At 48.0% G+C, this 23,567-nt stretch overlaps 1 protein-coding gene across 1 annotated transcript in view; it reads left to right on the top strand.

The window, feature by feature from the left end:
* Positions 1–6,889: 6,889 nt before the first annotated feature.
* The window catches only part of LOC309416284 (uncharacterized protein), a gene marked incomplete at both ends in the record, with an annotated part of 107,006 nt that continues 90,328 nt past the window's right edge, over positions 6,890–23,567 (top strand). Inside the window, 13 exons of the mRNA XM_082013841.1 lie at positions 6,890–6,959; positions 10,388–10,568; positions 11,366–11,525; positions 13,130–13,223; positions 14,282–14,455; positions 15,394–15,554; positions 16,683–16,812; positions 18,261–18,377; positions 18,937–19,092; positions 19,605–19,721; positions 21,893–22,039; positions 22,245–22,364; positions 23,005–23,163. Of these exons, the coding sequence (XP_081869967.1) occupies positions 6,890–6,959; positions 10,388–10,568; positions 11,366–11,525; positions 13,130–13,223; positions 14,282–14,455; positions 15,394–15,554; positions 16,683–16,812; positions 18,261–18,377; positions 18,937–19,092; positions 19,605–19,721; positions 21,893–22,039; positions 22,245–22,364; positions 23,005–23,163 (1,786 nt within the window). The remainder of the gene's footprint in view (positions 6,960–10,387; positions 10,569–11,365; positions 11,526–13,129; positions 13,224–14,281; positions 14,456–15,393; positions 15,555–16,682; positions 16,813–18,260; positions 18,378–18,936; positions 19,093–19,604; positions 19,722–21,892; positions 22,040–22,244; positions 22,365–23,004; positions 23,164–23,567) is intronic.

Here is a 23,567-nt window from a genome sequence, read left to right as displayed (position 1 = left end):
TTGCTTTCACAGTGTTGTAAAGTTGCTTATGAGTGCTGGGCTGAGTCAACTGACTCAATGATGGGGATGTAGACGCCAAAGCATCAGCGATGGGCAGGAAAGACAAACCACATTCGTGCACAACCCAGGAGCTACCAAAATCTCTGCTGACCACAGGACTGCTGGTTGGAGGCTGGTTTTGGTTGCGGTGCCTTGTTGTTTTGATACCAGTTATTGGTATTTTTAAGAATTTAGGACATCTCATTTTTCCTTTCCTAGTCATGTGGCCAAAACTTCACTGTCACTGTAGTGAAAGGGATCTTCCAGAAAATGGAAAATCCTATATTAAAATAGCCCCAAAGGGGTATGAATACCCACACGAGAGGAATGGCATGAAATGGGTGGACATGGCCATTCCCAGCTCACACCAGCTGAAGGACCTGAGTATGTTCAGCTGGAGTTAGTGCTCCTGATCCATGTAATTAATTCTGAAGGGTTTGGACTGTGTTAGCCTAATCAGAGTTTAGCCTGAGAGAAGGTGTCCAAGGGGCTTTCGAAAAGACTGGGGACAATCCAGCCCCTTTGGACTTGATTGTAGTTCTGGTTTTCGGTACTGTTTTGCACCTCTGCTTGCAAAGGGAGCATCTCCTCCCTGTGGATCAGCCCCTCCAGCTGCTCCTGGATATTTCAACTACCAACAAGTCAATGCGTTTGTATTTCTTTACGAAAACAGCTTGAATTCTGTATTCAAGGGATTTAGAGAGAAATCAATTACCATAAAAAACTATTAACTCCATTAAAAAAGAGACTGTAAACTTTTGACCCCCTGAGGCTTATTTCTGTCAAGCAAGGAACAACCTGTGTTTAACCAGACTTTTCCTGCCATACAAATCTACCATTTTCCTTGAGGTTTGAAAATGTCTTTAACTCTCTGGCAGCAAATGGTGCCTAATCACAGGAGAGGAGCCGCAGGAATGCCCCGACCAGGCTTTTCCATACGAACATTTCAAAGCCAAAGGAGAGAACCGGCATTTCCCCGGCAGCAAATTATGAACACATTTGCTTGCAAAACAGACAGACCCTCTAACTGACACCAGCTATTGCATTTTCATCCTATCTATCTCCTGAGGTTTTTTACATTGGTGACAACATGCTGCTTTTGGATGAGCTGTCGGTACCTTTTTGGAGCTGACAGTGGTTGTGACCTTTGCTGTCCACCTCTGTGAGCTGTTAGGATTTACTGCATCCTTTGCTTCTTTGCTGGTGTCTTAAGCCTCGAACCCTTGTTTTTATTTTTCATCTTGCCATTCAATGGTTTGACTCTGTCCTTTGTTTTAGTCGGTGCAGCCTGTGCCTTGTTTTTCCCCATCCAAATATCGTGCAAAATCACATGTAGATGTGCTGGGATCTCGGTGACCTGTTAATGCTGGTACCGTCAATCCCTGGCTCATCTCCACCCCTTCTCTTGCCAGTCTCACTGGTGCTTCCACATCCTGAAGTTTCTATTAATTCTCCATTCAGGCCAATCTCTATATTTCAGCTACATATCTCAGTGTGATCTCTTTGCAGGGCTGCTGGGATCTCTCTCCATAGGATTTTTCGTAGAATCATAGAATGGTTTGGGTTGGAAGGGACCTGTAAAACTCATCTAGCCCAACCCCCTGCCATAAGCAGGGACATCTTCACCTCGATCAGGTTGCTCAGAGCCCCGTCCAACCTAACCTGGGATGTTTCCAGGGATGGGGCATCGACCACCTCTCTGGGCAACCTGGACCAGGGTTTCACCACCCTCATGATATAAAATGTCTTCCTTATGTCTTATATCTTGACTGATTTTGTGATGTGCCTGGCAGTGCTGCATGAACAGGAGCTCTGGTGTGCTGGGCTGTGTACAGTGATGTCTAGTAAGGTGAGATGCAGCTGAAGCCTTGGCTTTAGCTGGAGCGTTCGTAAGGAGGTGCTCCTGTGGATTCTTTGTTGGCTAATAGAAGGCTGTGCTCAGGCTGCAGTCTTCCAGAGGGAGCTGCCAATAGGGTATCTTTCCTCTGTCTAGCTGGCTGTTTTCAGGAGTCTTGTATGAAAACATTTGAGACCTGCTTCCCTCTGTCAGATTTGGCTGAAATTGTCAATATTTTGCTAGGTCGTGAGGCAGAGGGTCTGTCTGCTTGTGTGACATGTGCTATGGCACACTGGTGGGTGCTGGGACATGGATCCCCTGGGAAGGCTAGGCATGCCCAGATGCAGCTCTGTAATGTCATTTTTGTGTCGGTATGTGACAGGGATAGTTATTTGGTGGATGGACTTAGCAGCATCTGGCATGGGTGATCCTGGGGCAGGAGATGTGTGAGATGCAGCTGGAGCCAGGCACCAGCTGGATGAGACTGCAAATCCACTGGGCCTCATCCCTTTTAGACAGACCTTGTTGGCAGGGGTTATTTATTTATCCCAAAATTTGTTGGAAAAAAGTAAAAGAAAAAGGAAGAGTTTATTGCAAACATAGACACAGGAAGAATAAATGGAGGGGAACAGCCCAGCTGCTGGCACTACTTGCAAGTACATAAGACCTGCTTTTTTAACTCTCTTACCCTCTTGCATCTTGTCAGGCTTCCCACAGCTGTCATCTGATCCAGGTGAGGTAAAGGGAGAACCTGGTCCATCAACTTTATGGGATTTGGAGGCAATTTGTTCAAGGAACTGTAAAACCCAGAGAAGTTGCCCCTATAAATTATTTACCAGGGAGCAGTAAAAGGTCGAGGAAATTGCTGGGATTCCTTGCAAAACCCTGAAGTTTATGGGGTCGTTTCCCTGCCCCTATGAGGTTTCTCTCGAGCTCTCTGTAGCAGTTTAGGAGGTCTTTGGCAAGGACAGATGGGAGACAGTGTCTGCAAAGATCAGCTAAGACTTGCTGGATTTAAGTTTTCTAAGATGGAATGTACATAATGAGCATCATGGTGGCACCTGAGTGAGCTGGTGGCTCTAAGCGAACTGAGCTGCCCTGAGTGGGACAATGACAGTAGAGCAAATGGCAGTCCTCCATCAGCCCTGTTACCCAAATATCATATCCTGAAAGATTGAGCACATGGAAGGCACAAACCCAGGTGTGATCTTGGCCCACTGGTGGGCTGTGGATGGAGGGAGGTGTTGCAGTGAGTGTCTGGAAGCTGCAGAGCAGCTCTTCACCGTGATAGAAATGGCCCACACTGCCTTTTCTCACCTAGGGCTGGTATTTCATACCCAGGTGAACTCTTAAAAGCAGTGGGATTTTGGAAGGAATCAGAAAGGGGAGCAACAAGAGAGAAAATTAGTCATTTTCCTTTTAAAGTCAGAGAACAGTGCCCTTGACTTTGGGATCATCTGTAATCTTGATGTGCTGCAATCATCCATCAAGGATCCCTGCTGGCAACGCAGCGGTAGGAGTTGGGTAGGTTTTCACCCCCAGTGAGCATCTGCAGCTCACTGCTAGAAGGCAGAGTATAGCTTTAACCAAAATTATAAAAATATATGTAATAAAAATTAGAAATACTCAACACGTTCAAAAATTTAACATGTAAATGTTCAACCTGTACGCACACATGTATGTATGTATTAACGTCTGCCAGGAAACGTCTTCGGTTTGTGGCACCCAGATTATGAAACCCTTTTGCATCCTTTTCCTCACCTCTGCAATGTGAATTCAAGGTGTGACTGTTCTGAGCTCGAGCCTTTCTACACCTGCAGGGTCTTTGTGTTTGCAGATATTAACATTTACTCACTGGAGGCCTGGGGCTCACCGTGCTTTTTCTTTGCCTCTGTGGAGACTTCTAGGGTTTATTCCTTATATGACTATTTTTCTATTGCTATGTTAATGTGCATTTTTTACTATATTTGTTCCGAGCTGAAACAATATCAGAGCTGGAAAAAAAAAGAAGAATTACCTGTCAAATATTTATCTGCAGAAAGTGTGCTTTGGCTTAGCTGCCTGAAGTGACGGCAGAAACTTAGACTTACTTTTTGTTGCTTAGGCCTTTTTTTATTTCCTGCATATGTGTGAACTTGGGCAACAAATGCTGAAGATTCAGAGGTGCTTTTTCTTCTGTCCTTTGTCCCTTGCTGGCTCCATGTCACTCGGATATCCACGGCAGTACATACCCCTGTCCCATGGGTCAGAACTCTGACCGGTGGTGCAAGGAAGCCAATGCTCTGGAGTAGACCTGTTGTAGGATGACATTAGCACATGCCTTGTCATAGAGGGGCTTTCTTATTCTCCTTTTAGAATAAACCAGTATTTCCTTGGAATTACAAAGAGGAGCGGAGATTTCTGTTAACATTTAAGCTTTTTCTAAATTATATTTTCCATGCATTCTGAGCTCAGTCTATCCCAAAGGTTCAAGCAGCAAGGAAATTTCATCCTTGATTTAGGTCAGGAATGGAGAGGGTGAGGTGGGAGAGGAGAACATGTCACATTTGGAAAGGCAGCAGGTATGATTTAGCTTAAGTCAAACATCAAGCCTCATGTCTGAAGATAGAGGGTACTTAGAAACCTACTCTGAAGGTGGTGAGTCTGGAGCATGTTAATTTACTACCTGTCTTCTCTTAATTTGATGGAACAGCTTAGTGACGGTGCTAAAGGCAATGAGGGCCATGAGCACTGTTGGCCTCCAGGGATGGTGTGTGTGCTAGAGGACCTTGACGCCAGGCAGGATCCATGGGGTGACATGTGGCACTGGACATGCTAATACATTCAGGTTCCTCTGCCCCGGGCACGGCACCAGGGATTCACGAGGCACTTAGGAAAATCAAAATTTTGGAGGATGATCTTCTGTCTCAATGAGGCAGCTGGTATTTTTGGGGCAGGACCGGGTGAGCTGGTCACAGTGCCTTTTGCAGGAACTGGGGAGCCTTGCCTGTGCAGACCAGTAAGACCATTAGGGCAGGCTTCAGTGCCAGCTGTTGTGACGAACATGTGCTGTTGAAGGATCTACCTTAGCTATCTCAGTACATATTATATTGCATTTCTGGTGTTATCTTAGATATGGAGATTCTCAGAAGAGTGTGTTGTATTTACAAGCTAAATTATCCTTCATTCAGATTGTATTTTGGGCAGGAGTAAGTGTGGAGGTGTGAATGATGGGAGAAAGAGGAGGAGAGAGGATGGAAGGAGTCACTTTTTGAAAAACATTGAAATAAGGATCTCTGCAGGAACATTTCCACAGGGACATATGTTTTTAATACTATTAACACTGAGATCAGAAGCCCAGACAAAGGTTTTGCTACCTTCCTGCTCTATGCAGGGTTTGCTTATGGTCCAGGACAGACCCTGCCCTGGGGAGCTGAGGATTAAATGGGAAGGGAAAAGGGGATGCTGCCAGGTTGGCATTGCAAGAAGGATGCTGGGATCTGAGGGGTGATGGAGTGATCTTGCCAAAGCTCGTAACACAACTCTTGCAAAAGAGGTGGGGGTAAAACCTAGTTTTCTTAGGTCTCAACTCGGCACACCTCTTCCATTACTTGATTTTCTAGAAGCTTGTTTATGCCTGTTGTTAAAAAAGCCTACATTTGCTTGGTTTTTTGTGGTGGTTTTTTTTTTTGTTTGGTGGGGGGGAGGACTGTGTTTTTGCTTTGAAAGCCATCTCCACAGCAACTAATGGCAGCACCACACACACCACACAGAGGTTTTGACAGCAGTTACAAAGGAAGGACACAGCCCAGGTTAACTGCTGCACAGCGGAGATCTTGATTACATCCAGGTAAACCCAGCAATTAGGAGAAGAGAGAGGGGAAGGTAAGAAACAAGAAGGCACATTAGGGGGACTTAAGTCCTGAGGGTCTCAGAGATGGGTGTGGCTATGTGATGGGCAAGGTGACCACAGCCGTGGTGCCCCAGCAGTCTAGATGCATGCCAGGCTGCTCCAGCTGCTTGACCTTCATCTTGCTGGTTTTGGGATCCATTTAGGTGGGATTATCTCAGGCTGTGCACAGGAGCTCAGCCTTGTTTTCGAAAAGGGACCCAGTCTATAATACAATGTGATTTTGAGGTTGCCTGTTGTTAACTGAAAGAAACAATCCAACTCTGGCAAAGAGCTAGGCTGGATGAAGTCATCAAGCTCATCTTTTCCTCACATCTGTAATTTCTACCCTGAAAGCAGTCCATGTCTCCATGTGAAATCTGCTCAGCCCAAGACAAGCAGATGAGGCTCAGAACAGAAGAACTTTTTATTGCCCATTAAAAAATAGTAAACCACCTGCTGGCAATGCCACTTCTGCTGCAGTTGTTGCACCGTAGAGGGAAGTCCATGCTTTGTAGAGGGAGACTTCTGTAGCCTTAACGGGCAGTCAGCATTTGTTTGGGTAGTCACTAAACTGTCCATAGGCAGTAACCAGAGCTTTCAGCCCCCTTCAGCGGCTCCATGATGGTGGGCTGGATGTCCAAGGGCAGCAAGCATGAGGCAGTTAATCCTGGATTTAGGAACCTGAAGGTTAGTCACAAAACAGGCTAATAAAGACTTGAATGTGGGTGGTTGCTGTCTACAGTCATCTCCTAGCGAGGCTCATAGGCTGATCTTTCCTCCCTGTGTGGTTGAGGCAGCAGATGCTTCCTTCTTTCATCACATCACTAATTGCCTAAGGTGGTTGTTGCCTGAAGAAGGGTGCTGTTAGGGAAGGATGCTGGAGGAGCAAAGCTGAGCTCTTCCCTGTAGCCAGCATCAGCAAAGAGATGGAGGAATTAGTGGATTTATGGACTTTAATGCTGATTGCCTAAGCCAAGATGAGCCTTCATAGCTGGAGAAAAGCTTCCCTTGCCACTGTAGGCAGGTGGGAGCATTGTACTTGGATGGCATGCATCAAAACCTCTTTCTGCTGCAGATGAATGACTCTCCAGGCTGCGTGCTGACTCCAGGAATCAAGGAGCTTCTTCCCAAGGAAAAGGAAAATGTTGTATTCCCAGATCCTTGCCCTGGCTGTGGCTGTGGTGCAGTACAGAGCCATGGCTGTTCATGAAGGTATGTGACAAGTGGGCTACCATGAATGCAGCAGCTGGGGGTGATGCTGAGACACATCAGGGAGAAAAATGACCTTTTTCAAGCAGCTGTTTCGCCTAACGTCATGGATACGTACGCAGATGCTGTCAGGGTGGAGCTGTAGTGCCAATGCCTTTTAACTTCTGCATAGGGTCCTTTTAGGTCAGGATTGTCTGGCTAACAGAGCATCTCAGCTGGCCGCAAAAGGCAGGCAGGACCTGACTTGCTGCACTTGGGTTTATGGGGAAATCAGGAAATCTTGCTGTCCTGCCTCTGATACTGTCCCACCTCAGCTGCTCCAGAGGAAGGTGGGGAGAAAGGGAAAACCTGTCCCAACCTGATTCCTCTTCTGATCACCAAAAGCTGGTACAGGCCACCACACAGAAGATATGAGAGAAAAGTCTTCAAGAAATTCTTGAGGCATCCTGCTACTGTTTAGGGAGTCGAAACAGCACAACTCAACTCCTCCCTGGCTCCCTGTTGCCTGTGCAAGTCTACAAAGGACTTTTGGGGAGAAGGAGCCAGAGCCAAAAGGTAGGAGACAAAAGTACCCCAGAGAAGAGCCTCATGGAGCTACAGCATGATCCATAGCATGCCTCTGTAGGCTCAGGGTCCTGCAGGAGGGGGAGGCTCCTTGTGAGCATCCTATGAAGCTAATCCAGAACTCCCAGGACTGTCATGGGGTTGTGTATGAGCCAATAAGTCCTCCCTCATCAAATTGTTCTGCAGCAACAAGCCCCCAGGCTTTGAAGGTATAAATGCACCTGGACTAAATCCAATAAATTCAACAAGGAGTTAATGGAAGCTTTGGCATCAGCTACAAAATTAACTTGATTAAGTTCCTGCCTGTCAATTAAGCCAATATACTTGACTATAATGCTATTTAATTCAAAGCTGGGAACAGTGCAATAAATCAACGTTTACAGATGTCTCTGGCAAACCTGTGATTGATGAAACGTGGTAATTTTGGAGGTGCATGGAAAATTTCAAATAAAATCATATCCCCCTGTGATTAATATAGCTGTCCGTCTTGGTATTTTCTCCAGAAGGTACCAATCCAAATATGCTTAACATCACATGTTTCCAATGACAGCCTCAGGTACCTGATCCAAGCAGCACAAACATGCTTGGGTTTTATTGCCAAGCTGAGCCCGAAAGGTGCTCTTGGCCCAGCATCTCACAGAATGGGCTCTTGTTGCCACTTTATAGAGAAAGGGGCACAATCCTGCCCTTTTTAATCCCTTGGAGCTCTTGCTTGTTGTCTTTGTCATTATCCCTGCAAACGAGGGCAGGAGCATTGTGCAGGGTGAGTGAGGCTCTGAGGGGCCAGGCATGGATGGAGGAGGCTTTCTGGGGATTTGGGATGTGGAGAGGTAGGTAGCAAAGGACCCTCGGATACCAACGGCATTTTGAGTATGTTTTCTGGATCAGGGCCAAAAATCCAGATCTCCCAGGAAAAGCTGTCTGCACTGCCTTGAGTAGCTCCAAGAGGTGAGTGATTTTGGGAGGGCTGGTGGATGGTCTTCTCCATCTTGTTGAACCTTCGTTGGGATTTTTCTTGTGGTAATACAGGTTGTGGTTACTCTGAGAAGCTGTTGAACAGTTTCCACCAGTGCTGAGGTCAGAGCCAAGGACTGGCATTGCCTTCCCTGAGTCCTTCTAGGGGAACAGGGACATCAAGGTCCAAGCGAGGGGAAAGGAGTAGATCCAAAATAGAAGCGGCAGCTGGGAAAAGAGTGATGATCTGCTATTAGCAGCTGAGCTGCCTCCAAGGCACCCCTGACATCTCAGCTGAAAAACACTTACAGAGCATTGAGAGGGGAAGGGAGGACTCAAGAGAGAGCTCTAGGAAGGAAAATTGAAATAATTGTCTCCCATTTTTGTCAAGGGAAAATGCTTTATATTCCCAGCTGAGTACAAGTTAAACAAAAAAGAGCCAGTCATTATATTTCTGCAGTAAACAGAACTGTTAAGTCATGAAGAGCTCAGTGTCAGGAGGCACAAAGAAAGATGAAGAAACCAAAAAGCCTTTGCTAACAAAGGCCCTTGGACTGCCATCTATCCGCAGCTGGCAAGTGATCCTCCATCCTGCTGTGTGGCCAAAGAGGATGGACTAGGGACACAACAATGAAGGAGAGCACAAAACCTGCATCTTCCCAAGCCCTTTGGGGAGCCTGCTTATAGAAAAGTCTAAATTGAAGAGATCAAGCTAAAACAGGGTTTCCATTGCAGCAGGAGCATGAGAAACCCGCCTAGTGCATCTCCCCAGCAAACTGGAACGATCGCTGCAGGCTGGTTGGGTGTGACTTGATTTCCAGACCTGCAGCTGAAAGTCAAGGCAGTAGCCGGGTGAAGTCCAAAGCAGCAGTGACACAAAATGAAAAAAAAAAAAAAAAAAAATCAAAGAAGTTGAGCTCAGTCCTGGTGAGCAAGTCTGCAATACAAAAAGCCCTCCTCCAGCAGCCAGCGCAGCCTGTGTTCTAGAAGCCCTACAGTAATAACTCAGCATCTATCTGCAAGGGAGAGAAACACCAAAGAAAATGTAAATTTTGAACTTCCCTTGTAGAGCCCTCACTAATTTAAGCGTCCCTAAAAGTCATCAGATTTCTGTCCATGAAATATATTTATCGGGTGCTTAAAGAAAATGAAATTCAATTGAGACTGAACACTGTAAAGGGGAAGATGCCTTGATGTTCATTAAACAAATTTCCCTGTACACCTGTCCCTTCCCTGCCAGCTGTCATCAGATAGCTCCGGCTTTGTACAGAAAAAACGCTCAAATTGTTCATTCTTTGCACAAGATACTTTTCATGCTCGGAGCCTCTGGCAGCTTGGCAAGAGGGGAGCATTGCAGAGCTGAATGCACGGAGCATCCTGAGCTCACTCTGTGCAGGACTGGAAGACTGGGTTGTTTTAGGGCTGGCAAAGCATGGATGGCCAGGTGGCCCCATGTCTGCATGGGTTTCTTACGCTGGCTCTGGAGACCCTGACGCAAGAAGCCCAGGAAGGTTGGTGGGGTGGCAGAGCTGCCACGTTCCCAAAATTCAGTTGTGTGTGTATCAGATGTTGATGTCTGCCTGTGGGCATATGGAAGCCCCAGGCATCCACTTGCTTCCAGCGTGTCCTACAGACCTGCATGCCTTGATGGATCTGGGCCTTGGTGTTTGTGGTTCAAATGAGAAAATTCCCCTGGGTGAGAACAATAAAACGGGTAATTATGAGGAAATTAAAGAGAACAAAGCAGCCTGTTGCTCTGGGAAGCCCATGATTACCCACTTCACTGGGCCTAAGCATGGTCTGTTTTCCTTAGCTGCAGTATCTTGGGGGTTCTCATGACTCAGTGGGGTTTATCTCCTGGCTGGCTTATTGCATGGTGTGAGATGAGCCTTCTTGCCCCTCTTCTCCCTCAGCATGCAGGACGGCGGAGGTGGCTGACATTTTGTTCCTTGTGGGGCAGTCAGAGGGCACAGAGAGGGAGAGATACTGGCTGGTCAAGGACTTCATCATCAGCATGGCCCGTTCCTTCGAGAATGTGGTGATGGGCAAAGGAGGCATCCGGCTGGCAGTGGCACTCTATGGGGAGAAACCAAGGTGGGTCAGTCCATCCTCTACCACCAGCACCCAGGTTTCTATAGCACTATAGCTCTAGACGAGCAACTATGTCCCCATGGTTAAAGAGCTCTTGCTGCTCTGCTGAACCATTATAAGAGCACAGCAAGAGTTCAACCCCCAGCAGTGTCACCAGAGTCTAGAGGTGCTTGACCATGGGGGACTCTTTCAGGGGAGGGAGGCTGATATTTAATGCAGGCACAAGAAATTCCCCACCATCTAATTCTAGATAGCATTTTGTGGTAACAGGGCGCTGGGGCGCATACCCTGGACTCCCTTGACAACTGTGAAGAGGACTCTCTTCTTTTATTGCTCTCTACAACTACCTGAAAGGGGGTTGTGGTGAGGTAGGTGTTGGTCTCTTCTCCCAAGTAACTAGCAATAGGATGAGAGGAAATGGCTTCAAGTTGCACCAGGGGAGGCTTAGACTAGATATTAGGAAAAATTTGTTTACTGAGTGGTCAAACATTGGAACAGGCTGCCCAGGGAGGTGGTGGGGTCACCATCACTGGAAGTATTCAAAAAACATGTAGACATGGCACTTCAGGACATGGTTTAGCAGGCATGGTGGTATTGGGTTGATGTTTGGACTTGATGATCTTGAAGGTCTTTTCCAACCTTAATGATTCTGTGATTCTGTGACTACAGATATGAGCCTATTGTGACCAGCTAAATGTCAACATTATTGCTGGTTGTTACTATTAGCAATGCATCCTTGCTGCAACAATAGTGTTTTCTTGCTCCTTATTCACCCGTATTGCCCCATTTCTCATTCCTAGGATGAGTATTGAGCTCACAGATTACGTGACCATTGAAGAAATGCTGGTGGCAATCCAGGATCTCTCCCTCAAAGGTGGCAGCTTGAAAACAGGGTCAGCTCTGGCTTTTGCGGCTCACACCATGTCTCGCCTGGACATGCTGCGAGAGGATGCGGCAAAGGTAAGCAACCTTCTGTGATGACTTCCCTGGTGTCATCCTTGGCAGGTATCAGACCTCTAACTTCTTTACCTGAAGGCATAAATTAGATGGTTGGGTTTTATTTACCCCATCTGATTTTTGGGACAGGCACCTCCAGATTTTCAAAGGACTGACTCACTTTTTTAAAATGCTCATATTTCTGCATGGATTGCAGAAGGACCCAGTGCTCTAATCTTAAATGCCTCCAAATGAGTACCCAAATTCAGGGCACTTAGAATCATAGAATCATGAAGGTTGGAAAAGACCTCTAAGATCATCAAGTCCAACCGTCAACCCACCACCACCATGCCCACTAAACCATGTCCTGAAGTGCTATGTCTACAGCTACTGCATAAGCTAACTGAGCAGGCTCACGGCATGATTAAGACACGGAGACGAGTTGTGGTATTGGTGCAGGCAGCTGTTGCTAATAGTCTGCCATCCACTCTGGTTACAGAGAGTGGCAGTACAGTCAGCATCTTACTCAAAAAGCAGACACGTTGCAGTGTCTTTACCTTTCAGACATCTGTTCTGGGTCATTGGTTTCTTCAGATCATTTTTTAAGAAATTATTTTGTTCATAATATCTAAGGGGCTCTGAGGATGCTGAGGATGCTAAAGAGAAGGTGTTGCATTCTGTTGTGCTCTGCAGGCTGTATGAAACAGTTCACTCTGCTCTGCTCTGGTGGTAGATGGTCTTGAAATCAAGAAGGGGGCAGCCGCATGGGGAGTGGATAAACCCCACGAATTGTATCTGAAACTATCACAGCCAGCTTTTGCCTCTCATGGGCCTCCCACATTTGCAGCTTGGTGCAGCACCTTCTCCTTTGCTCTGAGATCCTGCATGCCAAATGTGGTCTGTGTGATCCCTGTGATCAGAGTAGTGTGATCAGTGTGGTCAATGAGACCTGTTTTGTGTCACAGAGCAGGAGGGAGAACACGATGCTACAGGTGGGATGTGTTACTCGCCTCAACCACCTGCTTAGGTGTTGCAGCAAGGTGTGTCTTCATTATAGTATCCCATGTGCCAGCCATACCTCCTGCTACGTGATCTGACACGGGACTCCCCAAAAAGCTTGAAATGTCTGGGGTTGCTGAGTTGGCTGTCGTTTAAACCCAGGCTGTGGCTGAGAGATTTTCTTACCACCTGATAGCACCATCCAGGTGCTGGTGGCCAAGTGTGTTGTCCAAGGTGTAGCTGAGTCCTTCTATGAGAGATGCTCTTGTGGACTTGTAGGGGTGAATCCTCTCTCTGTGCTGGCATTGATCACCTTCTGGACCCAGAGTTACTGCCCCAAGCAGAGGTGAGACACAGTTGGGCAGGAGAAGACATGCAGAGAAGATGCTGACATGAGCAGCAGCATTCATGCTCTGCTTCCTTCACAGCTCATGCTCATGAAAGCTGATTTCATGTGACTAACCCCAGAGGTGTAGGTTATCAAAGGATTTATTTTCAACTGCCCATCCCTTTAGAGAGATGGACTTCATCCAAGGTCTGGCTTGTCAGTGTCAAAATCCTGCAACTGTCTCTGGATTCTCCTCATGTTGTGCTCTTTCATTCTCTGTCTCTTATGCCAATTCCTGTAGGTAGTTGTTTTGATCACAGATGGGAAATCCAGCGACGCAGTTGAAAATGAAGCCCGGGCCCTGCAGGATGGGGGGGTGACAGTGTTTGCTGTAGGTACGTACGAACACACTAAGTTACACCAAATACGGTGTGCGCACCAACACACGGTCTACACCCTGGGGAAGATTCCTGATGCACAAACCTCTAAAAATTGCACCCATCCCCAGGTTCAGTCACTAGCAACTACTGCAAGTACAGGAAAATCACATCTGTGCTGTGCTTGGGTATTTTTTGTTGTTGTGGATAGCTGATTTATTCAGTGGAAACCTGAGGGTTTGCATCTGTCAAAACTACTTGCGAATTCAGGAGGAGTTCAATAAATAGTTCCATAAAACACAAAATGTTTTGATGTGACATTTTCAAAAATGAAATGTTTTTACTTTTGAAGGTTTCTCTTAATGGGGTTGAGAGACCAACCTCAGCTACATTTAAAATGTCCATCAGAATAATTCCATGGGCAAGGAAAAGTTTCAGTGCCCCCCCTTCCCCTAAGAGTTAAGTCAAATTACAAGTCAAATCCTTCCCTTCACCAAACATTTCAGGGGAGAAGAGGGTGGTGGTGTTTCATTATAGAGAGTAACTAAGTCCATTTGGACAAATGAGAAGTGAAAATTAGGGAGGGTTGGTTTGTTGGGGTTCGCCCCCCCTTTTTTTTTAATTCAACCACAGGAAAAGCCTGCAATTTTCACACAGCCTCCCAAAGTCCCATTGTCTGCTCATCCATCAGAAGGGTACAAATGTCTCTGTATCCAATGGGAAGGATGAGGCCAGATCCTGCCCTGCTCCTTTTCACTCTCCACCCCAAGAGAGCTTTCCACCTCTAGGCCCATGAGCAGCTGAATACCCTGGGACAATCTCTAACATGCCTCTGGAGAAAACCTTGACCTCTTTTCCTTGATGAAAGAGGCTTCATCTGCTCCACCACTGCCTGTCCAGCTTGATAGTCCATTCCTTGTTTCATCCTTTGCCGTGGGCAACGTGACTGCAAAGCTGCTGTAAAACCCAAAGGCCAGCAGGTTGCTCCCACTTGCTCCTGACAGGCCTTGCCAATGCCTGGCCTGCCCCAGGGATGGTGTTTGATGTCCTCCTTTCCTCTTCTTTTCTTCTTCTAGGAATTAAGGATGCTGACAAGAAGGAACTGAAAAAAATAGCTTCAGAGCCCACCACAGAGCATGTACTTTATGTTGATGATTTCCACCTGCTCCACAACGTGGCCCATAAGCTCTCTCGAAGGCTCTGTTTCACTGCCTCAGAGCCACCATGGCCCATCAAGCAGACTGTGCAAGGTGTGTACAGGCTCTCCCTTTATCCTGCTTTCCACCTGCTCGAAACAGCCCCTTCCCAGTCCCTGGACATGGCAGCCACACCACGAAGATGGACCTCCCACATCCCCTCTGTTCATCACAAGGGAGCTTTAGGGGTTGGATGACCCTAGAGGAGCAGCCAGCTCATGGAGCATCTATTGCTTGGGGGTCAGTGGTCCTGTGTGTTTTGCTTGTGTCTGCATCTCCGTGGTTTGTCTAGTGATGCTGGATCCTGGAAGTCTTGCTGCCCATTCAAATAAAAGGAGCAACAATGGGCTGGGGCGGCATTTCTGCCCCTTGGGGACTTTCGTCATGGGCCTCCAGCAGCACAGCTTAGGGTCTCAAGAGGAACTTCATTCCTTGCAGAAGATGCAAAGAGCAGCCAAAGAGATCTCCAAAGAGATCTAGATCTCTCCCCAAAGAGATATTGATGTTGCAGTGAATCCAGAGGTGATGGCAATGAATTCCTGCCCCCATCTTGGCACACAAACTCAGGAAATTAGTTAAAAGCTTGGGGGCAGAGCTTGGGAGAACTTCACCCGAATCCTTAAAGGGTCTCTTTTTGATTTCTCTGTGGTTCTGTAGCACTTCAGTGCTTCCTGTGACGTTTCATGGAGAGTTCAAGCTTTCTGGCAGACTCTTCTCTGGTGGCAGTAAAGAGAAAGGCGGGAAGGAGCTGATGCCCTATGCATAAAGCAGGTGTTCACAGGGCAAATACAGCCAGACCAGTTTTGTTTTCCATTCTTGGGCCTGGAAACAGATCCCAGCTGCCCTTACACTCTCAACCTAAGTGAGTGCCATCTATACCCAAGGCTTTCTCTGCACTGAATATGTTGACTCCATCAATGAACAGCTTGCACATGTACAGCACTGGTACCATCATGCTCCAAACCAAAGGCCTTTCCTTTCTCTTTTTGCAGCTGAGAAGATCATCGGCCCCCGGGGTTTACATGTCACTGAGCACAGCCACAGCTCACTGCGACTCACGTGGGTGCCAGCTACAGGGAGGGTGACAGGGTACCGTGTCCATCTGCATCCCTTGCTGCCTTCGGGGCAGCCAGTTTCGGAGGACCAGCGGCAGGTAGAGTTGCATTCCCATTTTGCAGAGCACCAGTTGCAGGTCCTGGTGTGAGGGGTTAGTCCTCTGCTGAGGCTGCTGATGGCACAGCCTGGTTAGGAGATGGCAGCATGTCCCTCAGCCATCCCGGTCACAGCCCAGTGCATTGGCATAAATTCCTGAAGCTTGAAGTGAAAGTCCATAGATAGTCGGATTTTCAGGTGTGTTGATTGCTCCTGCTAATTTTGGCATTGCTGTTGTGATGAGATGGAGTTTCTGGGAGTGACAGAGGGGAAGGTAGGGTGGAGGAAGGATGCGACATGAACTGGTACAAATTCCATTGGGGTGATAAGAACAGGTCCATGGGAAACACTCTTTCTCTCCTTACCTCTGTGATACCACCTCTCACATAAGCCCATCCAGCTTCCCTAGCAGCATCCCCTGTTCCTCTTGCTGCCAAGATTGTTCAGCTTGGTAAGATCTCCACGTGTTTAGGTTTTGGATGTGCCGTGTCCTTGTGTGAAGGATGCTGCCATGTGTGCCAGCTCACTTTGGTTCAGCTTCGTCACTGCAGAAAGTTTGAGAGCAAGATTGAAGGATAGAAGATGTATGCGTAAAAGCTTTTATTTCTAATAATAGAACAAAGCTATGAAAGCATAAATTATTAAAGTTAAGATTATTAATTGTATTAATTATTAAGATTGTATTTAACAAGAATGATCATCCTTGGCTGCTTCAGACTCTCATAAGAACAGAGTGAAAACACAGAAGTTGTGTCTCCACCTCTATTGCCCTCATGTTATATTGAAATCTCCCTCTATGAGCTTAAAAGAAACTTTCTTTGTGAAAGATGGTTGCTTTTCCTCCATTTACTTCAAGGGGGTTGAGGACCACCCTTATGCACTCTGTTGTCTTCGTGGAGTTTTTTCTGGGCTATCCCGTGAAACCCACCCTTGGGTATGCTATGTCCATCATGAACCTGGATATCATCTGAGGATCGCAATGTTCTGAGTTAGTGCATTTTAAGAGGCTCCTGCTCATGGAAGTCATTTTGCACCAAATGTGAAGCCTCATGCTCCTAACCCGTTGCAAATATGGGGGTCTTCTACTGTCATGGAGGTGTAATGATGTCCTTTGCTCCCTGTGTGACAGATTGTAGTGGATGGTGACAAAAGTACTGTGCTGGTGACTGATCTGAAATCCAACACCAAGTATGTCTTCACGGTGAGGGCCGTCTATGCAGATGCCATTGGGGAGTCAACAGCTGTCAAGGGGAAAACAAGTGAGTGTCTCTTCTACAGTCATCCCTGCGTGTTCCTTGTCTGTGTGGACACAGGAAAAAACCCACTCCAAAACCGCATGTGTGAGGAGTGAGGGATGGATGGGTAGGAATGGGTAGGATTCTGTGCAAATGTCCATGGTGTGGGGTGCAGGGTTGTGAGTGGGTGCTGAGCAACCCATGTAGTTAACCCATTCAAAAGCGGAGGGTGCAGCCTGCTGGATAGCTCACATCATATGATTTAATAACCAGCAGCATTTAACGAATCCAGGTTGGGATTCAGTTAATGTAACACCCATGTATCTGGGGTGAGAAAGCTTTGGGAGACCGTGGGTTGGGAAATACAGACATGAGTTTTATGGAGAGATGTATATTCTAAACACTTTGAAGTGGGTGGTCCAGCGGTTGGGACTATGCATGCACTTAGGGCTTCATTTCATTCAAGGTGAACACCAAGGTGGTATGATCATGGTCTTTAGGAAATGCCCCAAGTAGTGATCTCTGGTCCCGTGAAATGATCTAGGCTTCCTCAGGATTGCAATCTGCCATGCCAAATCCCCTTGCTGTCACATGGCTGGCTGTAATGACAAGGTTCTTGGAAACAAAGGAGCAAAGTCACTCTTGGCCAAACCCTGGAGTGCAAGGCACTAGGTCAGATGTGATGGATTGGAGCAGGTTTTGTCCCAGAAGTCTCTGCACTACTGTAAGGTGTTTCAAGAATTTAAGGGATGAACTAATTCTGCTTCCTCCCCTGTTTTTCATGAAGTGCCTGTCTGCTTTGCCCAAGGGATTTTGAATAGAATTATTCCTTTCTTCTCTTACGTTTCTTCCCCCACCCCCTGGCAATTACTTAAATTGTTTGTGTTCTTGAGGGAAGATCTCCAACAGGATAAATAAATAAAGCACCTCAATAAGGTTGACTCACATGTATTTGCCAGAAATAAGATGGAATGTCTTTATGGGTGGAAATAAAGTCATTTGATCTCTTCTTATTATCCCCAACACGAAGCCAGAGGCAGAAGCTATAAATCTGTCTGCTATGGCTGGCTGGATCAAAATGGGCTCCTCTTTGTAAGAGTTGCATCCATAGGCGCAAGCAGCATTTGATTCATGTGTCCTTGCTCAGTCTGCATGAAACCACTGCAGACTTTTCTCTGCTCAGGAGGAAATGCCTTGTGGGTAGATATTTCACAGTTCCCAACACCATTCAAATAGGAAGCCCACAAGTACTCTGCCTTGGGCGTTTTCAGCTCACTTTTCAAGCAGACAAGGGTCTGGTAGAGGGGGAGTGGTTGCTTTTGAGGATTCAGCTGAGAGAATAGGGAGAATTAGTGCTGCTCACCTTTGTGTCTCTTCGTCCTTGAAGATGAAAGGTTTTCCAAGGATCTTTGCCATGGCACTTTATTACAGCACTGTCACATCATTTTTTGCAATATATTTGTACCCCAAAGCACCCGTGCCTCCAGTCACTAATTTCCGTGTGATAGAAGAAGGACTTTTTAGCTTGAAGGTGGCTTGGACACCTCCACTGGGCAAGCTGGAGGGCTACAAGATCTACATCCCCAGAGGTAAGTTCAGAATTTATTAATTTGTCTTGGAGTTTGCTTTAAAAAGAGCAGTGACCTGAGGACAGGAAAGGTGCCATTTTGTCCAAGGAACGATGCACCACAGAGCTCTTGGCATTACTCTGGAAGGACACCAGGTTAACCTCTTCCAGAAAGTTTGTTTCTCTAAGACAGAGGAGGAGAGTCCCTTGAAAGGCTTTCTTCCAAAGAACAAGATGAGGATGATGCTGTGCATCCCTTGGACCCATTTGCATGGTCACATCCAGACCTACCATGGATGTTTTTTCATACTCAGGTGCCTGTTTTGGTGCAGATGTGGGATGAGTTCAAGCCTTTGGTATGGCTCACACTCACCTCTGTGTGATCTGGAGGGCTGGGGACAGCATGGATATGTCAAGCCTTAGCTACAGATGTAACCCTCAGCAACATCTCATGGGTTGGAGGACTTCAGCCTTGCACTTGAACCAGCTCCTATGCATGCTCTTCACTGTGAAGACATCACCATGGGATGTAAAACTCAGGCACTGGGAAGGCTTCATCACTCTTCTCCTTGATTTTGCAGCCAACAGACCAGGAATGACCTACGAGCAGGTTCTGCGGGGCGATGTTTCTTCCCACGTGCTGGATAATTTGCAGGATGATAGAGAATACACCATCAGCATCTATGCGGTGTACCCCCAGGGGCCGAGCCAGCCTGTGGCTGCTGTAGGAAGAACATGTAAGAGGTTTGACTCTGTGGCTGGTCCCTTCTTGCCCTGGGCACTGTGTTCACACCCTTTGCTGTTGATAAGCACCTCACAGTTGGTGGGTGCTGCAGCTACATGTACGTCAAATGAGCAGCGTTCAACAGGTCTTTCCTAACTCTGACCTGGAGCTCTGCTCTTCTTCCATCACATGCATGGACATGGACACCCTTGAACACCATCACACTGGGAGGAAGGGTGAGAGATCTGAGCGAGCCTCGCTTGCCCTCCCGTTTTGCACCTACACTGCATAAAGCAAGTGAGATTGGTGCATTAGAGGCATTGGTCCTGTAAAGCGATGGTCACAGATAAGGGTTTTTTTCACCACTACTTTTATGAGATGCCTTCAGCCTTTCAGGAGAGCAGGAGCCTTTATAAATCCCTCTCCTGCTGGCAGACAGGAACAGTGATGCAGGGAGGGCAGCCAGCAAAGTCCTCCACTGGCAAGTAGGTGGCCTGAGAGGTTTGTTCCCTGTCCTCCTTCCAGTGAAGCTCCTACCTGTGAAAAGCATCTTGCTGCAGAACGAGACCACTGACACACTCCAGGCAAGGTGGAGCCCCGTCCGGGGAGCAACGGGGTACAGACTCACCTGGACATCAGCAGGTAGAGACTCAGGAATGGGATGCATGCATCAGTGAGCAGGGACATGGAGGGACAGGAGCTGTGAGGTCCCCAAGACATTGGGGGCACTGACACCTTCTGTATCCAGACATGCAACAAGAAGCTGGAGGAAAACAGGTTTTCTGAGTTTGTGAATGGTGGCGTTTTCTGCACATGGGGATAAATCAGCAGCTTGCAACAGAGAGTCGTGCCGTTGGTGTTGATGGTAACTCCACCATGGATGCAAAAACACCTGCTCTGGCTATGCATAAAGTAGGCTAAGGGTTATCCAGCCTTGTTAACATGGGATTAGTGCTGGATTTACGAGTCCTGAGTAGACTTGGAGAGGGTTAATAGCTGGAGAGAAGCTGGTAGAGTGCTCTGTGCAGAGCTGCACATCACACAGCCCCTGGGCATCTGGGGTTACCCCTTTTGGGGGTACCACGTTACAGACTGGAAGCGCCTGTGCTTGTTGCTTTTCTCTCTGCAGCACTAAGACCTGTCTTTGTCACCCAGCACCCCATAATGCCTCCTCATTCTTGGACAAATTTTGGTGTTTGAAGACAGATCTGCATTTGCAGCTGGAACCTCTCCCCTGCCCTGAACCCAAACATATTTTCATTGCTGGTGTGGGGGAGCAGAATTTAGAAATTCAGGTTTGATGGCATATTTTGGCCTTGGAAGATGGATGTTGCTGTGGTTCAAAGACGAGGCGGGATATCAGGACACCTGGGCTCCATCACAGGCTTTGAATAAATAGCACGCTTTCCTCTGGCTCGGTTCCCCTGGTGATGAAGTAAGGAGACATCTCCCACCAGGGGAGGGGGGGTTAGTTGGAGAACAGCTCCAAAGGTCATCACAAGGGAGAAATCTTTACAGGAAAGGTACAAAACTTCTTTTATTCCTTTGTAATTAATGTCTCTCCAGAAAAAAATTACAACACACCCCAAAACTCAGCTGTTTACCCAGTCCTTGCTCAATACCTCAGCTAGAAATGGAGCACACACGTGCTCAGCCTGCCGCATCTCTGGAGAGGGGATACCCCTTCTGCAGGGAACAGCGTGGGACTCGGATGAAGGGGCAAGGGCACATCGCCTCCGCTCCAGGTTTGCTCTTTCCGAGCAGCTCTTTCACCTGCTACCGGCTCACACCAAATCCAAGGGTGGCAAAAATCCCAAGGGGCAGCCCACCCTAGTCGCTGGGTCCTGCGGGGTCCTCCTCCCATGCTCCGTCCCTTCCCGGGGCCGTGCGCTATGGTGCCGTGGCGTGGAGATCGAGACACCTTCTGCCCATCACCGTGCAGCCGTCCCAGGCACTGGAGGGGTTTGATTTTTCTTCTCTGACTTCTAAGACAGAGACTAGATAAACATAAACGAATATCTGATGTGGAGAGAAGGTCCATGGCATGAGGGGTGGGAGAGGGAGGGGGATGGGGTTCAGGGTGCTGGTGGAGCAGAAGATGGGGACATGGCACCCTCCAGTGACCAAACTGCAAATGGCAGCTTCCCCCCCAAACCCCCAACCTGCTACTGCCTGCACCTCTCTGCCCCTCTGAAACGGGGTGTGATCCCCAGGGATTAGGTTTTAACTCTTCTCCTGCCGTGCCTTTGTCTAGAGCGATGCCGAGAGGTTTAGCTGAGCGGTTTCTAGTCCACAACAGGGATACAGAAATGAGAACATGTCTTTTGTGGCATCAGTTGGCTCCTGTATCCTGGAGGAGATACTGGCAGGAGAGCCCTAGCACTGACACACCCAGGGCTGGGCTGAGTGTGGACTGTCTTATGGGACTGCTCACAGCCCCGTATGTGGCCATGTGTGTGTTGCTACCCGATTTACTTCCTTTAGCCTGCAAAGTTCTGAGTTGCCTTGATCTATTGGTGATCACTGAGGTCTGCCCGAGTGGCTCTGGGTTATTTCTACCTGCATATGCATTAGCTCCTCAACCAAGGTTTGTGCTTGTTGCACGAAGCCCTATCCCTATCATCTTCCGTTTGAGGACCTTGGTGGCACATGTGCGAGCCAGGAGGATGAAATGCCATTTAATCTCACGCACTGTGTGGTTCCCAGGTGGTTGGTTGCATGATTGTCCACCACCCTCTCAGACAAGGACACCCAAGGAGGGTGGTCCTCCTTGGTCTGACCCAAGGTAGCCCAGACATCATTTCCCTTCACAGAGGGCACCATCCAAGACGTTAACCTCAGCAGCACCTACAGCTACTACATGATCCAAGGGCTGCAGCCTGGCACAGAGTACACCGTCACCATCAACCCCATCTTTGGGGATATTGAGGGGCCAGTGGTGAGCAGTAAAGCAACGACAGGTGAGTGCCCTGCAGCAGAGGTGAGAGCCAGCCCAAGCAGACACAGATGGGGGTCAGGTTGTGCTGGCAGCACAGAGCTGGTGTCATTTGTCACCGCTCTGTCTGCCATCTGGAGCACAAAGCAGTCTGGTTCATCACAGCTTTTGGGGGCAACTTAGAAGCTGTTGGGACCTTGATGAAGTTGGTCAACTTTGCTCTCTTGCAGTGGCATCGAGCACCGTCCAGATGCTGAAAGTGAGTGAGATATCCATCAACAGCGCTCTGGTCTCCTGGGACTCAGTTGCTGGGGCCACTGGGTACCGAGTGGCTTGGGGTCCTACACCCGGTGAGATCCCACTCTCCTCCAACCTGCATCACCTCCACCTTCTTCTGTAGCATGGGAGATAAGGCAGTGGGAACCTCAGGGATGGTGTGTGTAGGGGCAGGTCCAGCTCATTAACTGCTCTGAGCAGCTTCTTCCACAGCTTCAGGGCATGAACTGAAACCAGAAATTATTCCTGGACCTGACCCACGATGCCAGCAGGCAGGGTCCCTGCAGCAGCTATGTTCAGCCTGACCCCAGCCCAACGCATATCCCAGTGGGTGCAAGAGTCCTACACCACCTTGACTGGTCATCCACCTCAGGGGCTTTGCAACTCCCTGGAGATGCTGGGGAGTAGCAGAGCACACGTTGGAGCCGCCCCTGGACTGCACCACATTACTGTGGGCCCTGGATGTGAGAGCTGGTTTGGTTCCTTCAGTTCCTTGCAGCTGGTTTGGATCATTTAGTCATTTAAATTCCCAAATAAGTAACCATAGGAAAACTCTTGCCCCAGCGCACACACAGGTGTCCTACAACAGAGGTTCAGCTAGGTCAGGAGATGGACTGCTGGGGAAAATGTGATGTCTTTCCCAGTAGGCAACGGACCTGCTCTCCAGACTCTTCAGTCTTTATCCTCTTCTATTTTATTTTCTCTTTCCCAAAGAATTCTTTGGCAAAGACCGTCCTCGCCAGCTGGCCCTCAACAAGTCAATCACAGCCTACAAACTCCGCAACCTGGCCCATGACACCGAGTACGTGATTTCCCTCTATGTGCTCTTTGGCTCAGTGGAGGGACCAGGGATCACAACCTCAGCCAAGACATGTGAGTACAGGCAGGACATTCAAGCAGCTACCACAGCACACAACTGTTGGGTGTGTGGTTCAACCTTGTGTATCCCTGCAAAGCCCTTATACCATGCCTCCTGCACCCCACTCCCACCCCCTCATGTCAGGGGCACTGTGGTGGTGGTCCTTTGCCCTGCTGACCTGCTGTGCCTGGTAGCCAAGACCCTGAACCCCGAAGGCTCTGAGTTTTCCACCTGGGGTTCTTCAGATGCAAAGTGGACCTCAGCAGTGCTCTGCAGTGGCTCTGCTTATCTGCCATGGGCTTGGGCAGAGCTTCAGATATGAACTGCCCAATCTGTGCACACTGAGCTTCCAGGTATCCTGAAATCTAGACCAATGGCCAAAGTCTTCAACACTGTCAAAGGGTCCAGCTGGAAAAGA

Source organism: Phaethon aethereus, assembly GCF_964289735.1.
Source record: "Phaethon aethereus genome assembly, chromosome: 1".
Classification (NCBI taxonomy): domain Eukaryota; kingdom Metazoa; phylum Chordata; class Aves; order Phaethontiformes; family Phaethontidae; genus Phaethon; species Phaethon aethereus.
This window is presented reverse-complemented; position numbering and strand designations above follow the sequence as displayed.